The sequence below is a fragment of the Nyctereutes procyonoides genome, unplaced genomic scaffold (assembly GCF_905146905.1).
Source record: "Nyctereutes procyonoides isolate TBG_1078 unplaced genomic scaffold, NYPRO_anot_genome, whole genome shotgun sequence".
NCBI lineage: Eukaryota > Metazoa > Chordata > Mammalia > Carnivora > Canidae > Nyctereutes > Nyctereutes procyonoides.
The window spans coordinates 9435244-9444055 of record NW_026575043.1 but is presented as its reverse complement, the minus strand read 5'-3'; the positions used below and the strand labels follow the sequence as shown (position 1 = coordinate 9444055).

Here is an 8812-nt window from a genome sequence, read left to right as displayed (position 1 = left end):
ACAAATGGTGGTCCACGAGGCCTGAAATCTTCACATGACACGATGGAAACATTGAAAGCATGATGGGCTTTTGAGGGATGACATGGACCCCAGCCTCTCTTTTAGCTCCAAAGGGCAAACTTAACCTTCTGGAACATAGCTTACTCGTAATTTGGGGGCTATCTCCAGTGCGTACGTTATACTTACTGAAACTGTTTGTCTAATAGAAACCTATTGTTGATACAACATCAGCTATGACCTGAGGCAAACTCTTACCTCTCAAAACCAGAATTTTCTCCCCGAGAAAAAATATATTTTGTCGCTGCTTCTGAGGTGTCAGTGGTTTGGTACTGTTACAGCAGCCCTAAACTCTGAGATGTTGACACTAGCTACAACACAACAGTTTATAAAGAACCGGCCACCTCCCCTGAAATTTCCCCTTATTCACTCAACCGACTGCAAGCATTAAAGCAGGCCTTACCTTGGTCAAAGCTTTACTTCAACTCAAGAAGTGTACAGGGGTTTACCAGTGGCCTAAATGCTAGCTTAGCATCAAGGGAACTGGTTAGTGAGAATACAGTGTGTGCAATGGGACAAATTTAAATGGCACAGAGAAAAACTCTATCACAAAAGGGCTTCGGGTTGGCACGGATTATGAAGAGGCAGGCAAACTCATTCTGCTATGAACCAACGGTGGCGGCCTCTTGTTCTATGAACGCAGACCTGTCGCAGGACTGCCTTCCAGCCATCTCCCACTGGAGGTGTGTGAATGTGCGGTGGTCTTGCAGTAGTTTTGAACCTATATCCACACAAGCCTTTCTGCAGCAACCAACTAGTATTTCCTGGGTTCCTATGATGGAGGACATCCAGGTCCCAACAGACATGTTCACCTTTCCCAAGGGCAGTTCAAGGATCCACAGTCATTCTACCTAATGTGACATCAAAGAACCAGCAAGTTCAATGACACTCACGTCCATGCTCATCACACTACCCTTTTTCCTCTTGAACTCTCTAAAAAGTCTCCTTTCTCTGCATGTCCAACCAAGAGAAATAGCTACCTGTAAAGAGAGTACACACAGTAACAACATATAGTCACATGTTGTTGTTTTTTCACATCTGTTATCCTACTTAGGAGCAAGGGGTTGGGGAGTCAGAATTGAGTTCCCATTGTGACTGTCACAGTAAGTAAACATGACCTTCAGAGAATCACTTAAACCCTCGGGTCTCAGTTTTCTCATCTCTAAAATGGTCTTAATGATGGGCATTACCTCCCTGGGTACCACTGTAAGGATACGCTGAGCTAATATTTGCAAGTTTCCTAGCACAGGAAGCAATAACTCAATAAGTGGTAGACTTCATTATTATTCTTTAATAATTACCTTCAACCTTTATAAGTCTGTCAGGCAGTTATAATGATCCCCGCTCGAGAGATGGGATTAATTCATCCAGGGTTAAACTGGATTAGTGGCAGTTCCAGGACCCCCACCACACCCCATTACCCCCAGTCAGCCTTGTAGACTTTTACGGAATGGGCTGCACTGTCCAGCACAAGAAGAGAATTCTCCTTGGTGAAGGTCAGTGCCACAGGATGGGAAAGACCGTGGGTGATGATGGGCCTCAGGACTGGAAATTCCTCAGGCTGTCCCAAGCATAGGACGGCCTGACTAGAAGTATCTGCAACAATCACATTCCCCTGGTGATCAAAGGTCACGGCGGAGGCAGTTATTCTGGAGGGGAAAAAGAGGCTGAGCCCAAAGGTATCCACCTGGCCGATCAGCTGCATAGCTGGGCTGAACACCTTCACGGCGGTGCTGCCCGCCCCAGTCCCCAGCCCCGGAGGGTGCTCCAGGACCGCGATGGCCCCAGTGAGCCAGGACACGGCCACCCCTCGCGGGCTGCACAGATGACCTTGCAGCTTTTCAGTCCTCTGGAGGGTTCCTTCTGCAAAGTCGACTTCCAGCAGGTGCAGCGACCCTGCCTCGGCGTCAGTTACCACGACCCCATTCTGAGGGGTGGTCTCCACGCCCCAAGGTAAGGAAAACTGGTCTCCAATGACGAGCTTGATCTGGCCAAAAAAATCAAACACTTTGATGGACCGGTCGCCGGCGTCGGTGACAACCACGTGGCAGTCGTTGGTGACGGTGACGTCGAGGGGGTACCTAATGTCCTGGGCAGCCTCCCCCTTCTCTCCAAACTGATGAGCGCATCCTCCCCCGGAGTCAAAGATCTTGACCCGCCTCCTGCCGTCGTGCACCACCACGACCCGCCCCGTCTTGGGGCACAGCGCCAGCCCCGTGGGGTTGACCAGGGTCCCCCAGCCTCCGAACGCGTGGCGGCAGGCGAGGGCGCCCGGGGCGCGGGGGGCGGCGCGGGGGGCGGCGCGCGGGGCGGCGGCGGCGGGGGCGGGGCGAAGCGCCGAGCCCAGGAGCTCCAGGAGGTGAAGCACCGGCAGGCAGTCGCTGGTGTCGCAGCCGCGGCAGGCCCGGCGGCAGAAGGGGCACTCCAGGGCCAGCGTCCGCGGGTGCGCCAGGGCCGCCACGCAGGCCAGGCACACCACGTGGCCGCAGGGCAGGTTGCGCGGGCGCCGCTGCTGGCGGTGGCCGAACCTCTCGAAGCACACCTTGCACTCGAGCAGGCTGACCTCGGCCTCGCGCACCAGCTCCCGCAGCGCCGGCCCGCTCCCCGCCGCCTCGGCCCCCATCGCTCCCCCGGGCGCCGCGCTCGGTCCCGGCCCCGGCCGCGGCCCCGGCGCCGGCCCCGGGCACCGTCACGGGGCGGGGCGGGGCGGGGCGGGGCGGGGCCTGACGTCGCGGGCGCAGCGCGCAGCCTCTCGGCCGCGGCCTGCGGTCCCCCGGCGGGCGGGCGGGCGCTGACTCCGGAGCGCGCCGAGTGGACGCTCGCGGGCCGCACCGCGCGCCGCAGGCCCAGGCCCGTGACCTTCACGGCAGGCACCGGGGGCGGGGCGGCGCAGCTCCGCTTTCCGCGACGGGAAACAGGCTCGAGCGGGTGCCCCCCGATCACCCAGGCTGCGAGTGGCAAAGCAAAACTAGAACACAGTGTTCCACCTGGGGTACCCTACGCTTTGCAATCCCCTGCTGGGGCTGGGGCGGGGGCGGGGGCTGGGTGCTGGGACTGGGGGCTGGGGCGGGGACTGGGGGCGGGGGCTGGGTGCTGGGGCGGCGGCTGGAGCTGGGGGCTGGGACTGGGGGCTGGGACGGGAGGCTGGGGCGGGGGCTGGGTGCTGGGGCGGGGGCTGGAGCTGGGGGCTGGGGCTGGGTGCTGGGGCGGGGGGTTGGGGCTGGGGGCTCGGTGCTAGGGCTGGGGGCTGGGCGGGTGCTGGGGCTGGGGCTGGGTGCTAGGGCTGGGGGCTGGGGCTGGGGCTGGCCGGGCATGGAGCGCGGTCTCCCAGCCCAGGACGCTTTGATCTCACTGGGAAACGCAGACCCAGAAGTTCAACATCCAGGGGATGAGGCAGGTGTCCCTAATTGTTTTGCGTCTTCCATCACCCCTGTGGTAAAGCAGCTGCTGAGTGAATGCTTGTAGAAATGAAGTCGCCTGGGGCACCCGGGTGGCTCAGTGGTTGAGTGTCTACCCTCCACTCAGGGCGTGATCCTGGGGTCCTGAGATCGAGGCCTGCATCAGGTTCCCTGCGGGCAGCCTGCTTCTCCCTCTGCCTGTGTCTCTGCCTCTCTCTGTGTGTCTCTCATGAATAAATAAATAAAATCTTAAAAAAAAAAAAAAAAGAATGATAGGGGACCATACAAGAAACCCACTAGGTGAATGAGTGTCAGATGGGGGAGCAGTGCCTGGGAATGTCTTCCAGAGGAGTATGGAGTAAGAAAGCTGTTAATCATAATTGCTACAGACTTAATCTGTGCCTGCCTTCTTTTAAGTGGTTTACGTAAATTAGCTTATTTAAACCTCATGACAATCCTATAGAGGTTTATTCTTACCCTCATCCCTTTTCTGCAATGGAGTTCACAAAGGCTAAGTGTTTTGCGGAGGGTCACCTGGCTCAGAAGTGACTGGTCTGGGATTTGAAGCCAGGCAGTTGGACTGCAGAGCCCACCCTCCTTACTATCCCAGAGGTTCTCAAACTTGGTAAGCTTGGCACATGGTAGATAACTGGGTCTCATCTGGAGATTTAATTGGTTCAGAGTGTGGTCTGGGGAGCTGGAATTTTTTACTTTAATTTTATTTTTATTTTTAAAAATATTTTATTTATTTATTCATGAGAAACACAGAGAGAGAGGGGGGCAGAGACACAGGCAGAGGGAGAAGCAGGCTCCATGCAGGGAACCCCACATGGGACTCAATCCCGAGTCCCCAGGATCACACCCTGGGCTGAAGGCAGCGCTAAACCGCTGAGCCACCCGGGCTGACCTTAATTTTACTTTTTAAAGGTTTTATTTATTTATTCATGAGAGATACAGAGAGAGGCAGAGACATAGGCAGGGGGAGGGAGAAGCAGGCTGCCTGTAGGGAGCCTGATGTGAGACCCCATCCCAAAACCCTGGGACCACAACCTGAGTGGAAGGCAGATGCTCAACCACTGAGCCACCCAGATGCCCCTAAACATCTGATTCTTGATCTCAACTCAGGTTTTGAGCTCAGGGTCATGAGTTGAAGCCCCAAGTTGGGCTTCAAGCTAGGAGTGGAACCTACTTAAAAAAAAAAAAAAAATCTGAGGAAGCCTGGCTGGCTCACTCTGTAGAGCATGTAACTGTTGATCTCAGAGTCCCATGTTGGGGGTGGAGTGTACTAAAAAAAAAAGCAAAAACAAAAAAAAAAAAGGGAAAAATTCATTCAGGACACCAAAAAGTATTTTTAGAACTGGTGTTGTCTAATAGAAACATGAGAGGAGCATCGGGTGGCTCAGTCGGTTGTATCCCACTCTCGATTTTGGTTTAGGTCATGATCCCAGGGTCATGAAATCATGAAATTGAGTCACCAGTCGGGCTCCCTGCTAGGCATGCAGCCTCCTAAAGATTCTCTCTCTCTGTCCATTCCCATTTGTGCTTGCTCTCTCTCACAAAAAAAAAAAAAAAAAAAAAAAAAAAAAATGAAAGCCACATATATAATATTAAAATTTCTAGGAACCACATTTTAAAAAGTACAAAGAAACTAGTGAAATTAATTTAATGCATGTTTTATTTAACCCCCAAATGCAATCACTATAAAAATTACAGTGAAATTATAATGAAATTTTACAGCCATTTTTTTGTACTAAGTAAAATCCAGTGTGTATTTTACACTCAATAGCACATCCTAATTCAGACTAACCCCATGTCAAGTGCTCAGGTTCCACATGTGGCTGGTGGCTTCTGCATGGAACAGTACAGATAGAGACAAAGTCTGGGCTATAATATATTTCCTTCCTGAGATGCTTTCCAGATCTGGAACTTTCTTCTAATTTGTCTGTTTTTTTTTTTAAAGGTTTTATGTATTTATTCATGAGAGATAGAGAGAGAGAGGCAGAGACATAGGCAGAGGGAGAAGTAGGGTTCCTGTGGAGAGCCTGTAGGATGCAGGACTCGATCCCAGGATCCCAGGATCACGACCTGAGCTGAAGGCAGACGCTCAACCACTGAGCCACCCAGGCATCCCCTGTTCTAACATCGTTTTGACATGGACCCAAAGACCCCAGCTCATTGTTGACTATGGCAAAGCTTCAAGTGACCCTTCCATGACATTTGGCCAGCCTGTGTGGGACTCTCCGGATGCCTGATAATCCTACCTGCTTCTTCTTATCCTCTGCTGCCCCTGCGGGGTAACGGGTAGTACTACACAGAGGCAGAGGTGTTCAGTGAGGTCAACCAGAAAAAGCTTCAATGAATCTGACATATTTAATAAGAATGTTGACAGCAATTGCTCTACCACTTGGTGCTTAGACAGCACAGTGGTTCTGGAAAACATCGTTAGCACACATGCAAACCATCCATCCCAATGACTTACTGTCAAGGTTCTAATGCTAAATTTAAAGTATGGAAATCTAAGTTTGTGGCATTTGATGGGAAGTTAAGGTTTTCTCAATTACAGAAGGCTTCTGGGTTAAAAATGTGTATGTTTGAATCTCCCAGTTGAGGATCTCCATATTCTGGCTGGGCGTCCTTCGCCGTAACTTTCTTCATTGTTTGCTGCCTCTCCATGGAAAGGAATACAAACTGTTCCATCATTCGGATTGATCTAACCCAACCGCTTCCTCTGTCCCCACGTGTCCTTTTCCTGCTTTACCAAATAAATAGAGTCCAATTTCCCTTTTTGTACAATCTCAAAATTACTCTTTATCATCTCCTCTTTCTTTTGTTCTTATCTCTGGAAAAGATAAACTAAGTTCCAGGAGAGCAGCAACTATATCTGTTTTTGCTAAACACCACATTTCCAGCACCTAGCACAGGCCTGATACACAGAAGGAGCCCAACAAAGGTTTTGTTTTAATTTTTATTTTTTAAAGATTTTATTCATTTATTCATGAGAGACAGAGAGAGAGAGAGAGAGGCAGAGACACAGGCAGAGGGAGAAGCAGGCTTCATGCAGGGAGCCCGACGTGGGACTCAATCCCAGGTCCCCAGGATCACGCCCTGGGCTGAAGGTGGCGCTAAACTGCTGAGCCACCCGGGCTGCCCAGGTTTTGTTTTTAGCGGGATGAATCCTCAAAAGGATGCAACTTATAGGTAGGCATTCAAACCAGATGCTACTTCTGGATCATGATTCTCTAGTATTTTAGGAAGCATTGTTTAAAAACTAGCATTTATCTGGGAACCATGCTAAGCATTGTGCTTATCTCTAGAGTCAGTGCTGATAGGTTTCTCAAAAACTTTATCAAGTCTCATCCTCATACACGCACACACACACACACACACACGTTGATTAATAAAAGGAGTGCTCTGAGTCTGGCTCAGACATCTTGAGCTTCCTATGATGAATCTTTCCTCCCTTTTGGCTGAGTCTGCATGCATTTCCTCTGTGCTTCTCTGCAACACCCCCCCCCCCTTAAAGGGTGCTGGAACAGCATGCCTGTGCCTTCCTGCTTCCACCTAGAACAAGCCCTGAGGGTTGTGGAGGCTAAAGATCTGAAGGACAGAACAGGTCAGTGGCTGACCTTCGTGCAAAGTAGCAGAGGAGAGGAAGCAAAACCCAACTCAGGGTGGCTACAGCAGAGGTGAGGCTGAGGAATCTGAACAGGGCATTAGTGTTCAGGCACACAGACTCCTGGTTTTGCAAGTGTGGCAAGACAGGCCACTTACATCCAATTTCAAAGGAATCCCAGAATGATTCCAATGATGCTGTTACATCCCAGACTGTACCTGACACTGACTTGAAAGAAAAGAGGAGAAAGCCTGTAGAAAAGAATCTTGGGCACCTGCGTGGCTCAGTTGGTTAAACATCTGCCTTCGGCTTGGGTCATGATCTTGCAGTCCTGGGATCAAATTCTGCATTGGGCTTCCTCCTCCCTGGGGAGCCTGCTTCTCCCTCTCCTGCTCCTCCTGTGTGTACTCTTTCTCTGTCAAATAAACATATACAATCTAAAAACAAAAACAAAAAAAACCACCAAAAAAAAGCATCTCAATCAGGGAGGAGATACACAACCTTTTAAAAGAGGAGCAAAGCTGCAGGAGCTTTAGCATGGGCCTGTGAGCCCACAAAGAACGAGACCGTGCTCCCTTTACCAACCCACATCTCTCCAGAGCCGGTCAGGCTTGAGTGTCAGGCCAGCCTGCCATTCCTTGGTCCCCACCTTGGTCTCCTCTGGCGGAGAGGGGAACGCTGATTCAGGCTCAAAGGTCTGGAGCGCCGACAGAAAAATGAGCCGGGGATGTATGCTTGGAAACGAGAATCTGCAGACTATAATGCTTCTCAATTAGAAACATCTTTTTATCTTCTCTTCCCACCTGCTCTCCTGAGCAATGTCACCTTTACTTGTGATGGGAGTGGCCACTCACAGATGACCCCCCGCATGTACCCCAGATGCAGCCTGACGCTGTACAGTAACAGCAGGTGTGCAGTCCCTGCCGCTAGAGGCTGTGCTTCCTTGGAACAGGACTGCCTTCAACCAGGGCGAGCCCCATGTCTCCCTGCATGGTGGGGAGTCTGCTTCTCTCTGTCCCTCCCCCCTGCTCGTGTCCTCTCTCACTCTCAAATAAGTAAAATGTATATGCATTTTTTATTTTTAGATTTTATTTATTCATGAGAGACACAGAGAGAGGCAGAGACACAGGCAGAGGGAGAAGCAGGCTCCATGCAGGGAGCCGATGTGGGACTGGATCCCTCAACTGGGATCACGCTCTGACCCAAAGGCAGATGCTCAACTGCTGAGCCACTCGGGAGTCCAAATATATATATATATAAGCTGCCTTCACCCGTGGATCTTCACTCCTAGCACTTTCAAGAGAGCTTAACATTTGCTGAATCAATCTAACAACAGGGGAAAGATGACATAATTCTGGTACTGCCATATGGTAGACATTACGCAGCTATTAGAAAATCTTATTTTTATTTTTTATTTTATTTTTTGTTTTTTTTTAAATTTTTATTTATTTATGATAGGTACACTGTGAGAGAGAGAGAGGCAGAGACACAGGCAGAGGGAGAAGCAGGCTCCACGCACCGGGAGCCCGACGTGGGACTCGATCCCGGGTCTCCAGGATCGCGCCCTGGGCCAAAGGCAGGCGCCAAACCGCTGCGCCACCCAGGGATCCCCAGAAAATCTTATTTTTAAAGAATATTTAGTGACATGAAGAAGGGCTGATGAAACACCAAAGAAAGTTAGAAAAGATACAATACCGTCTCCTCATTGGTCTCAACTTTGCAGAAACATACATGCGTAGGAAAT

At 50.9% G+C, this 8812-nt stretch overlaps 1 protein-coding gene across 1 annotated transcript; it reads right to left on the bottom strand.

The window, feature by feature from the left end:
* Positions 1 to 1328: 1328 nt before the first annotated feature.
* On the bottom strand, positions 1329 to 2723 carry NHLRC1 (NHL repeat containing E3 ubiquitin protein ligase 1). The gene has a single exon (XM_055322945.1). It carries the CDS (start codon positions 2678 to 2680, stop codon positions 1475 to 1477), a length of 1206 nt encoding a protein of 401 aa, XP_055178920.1. The 5' UTR covers positions 2681 to 2723; the 3' UTR covers positions 1329 to 1474.
* Between the last annotated feature and the right edge of the window lie 6089 nt (positions 2724 to 8812).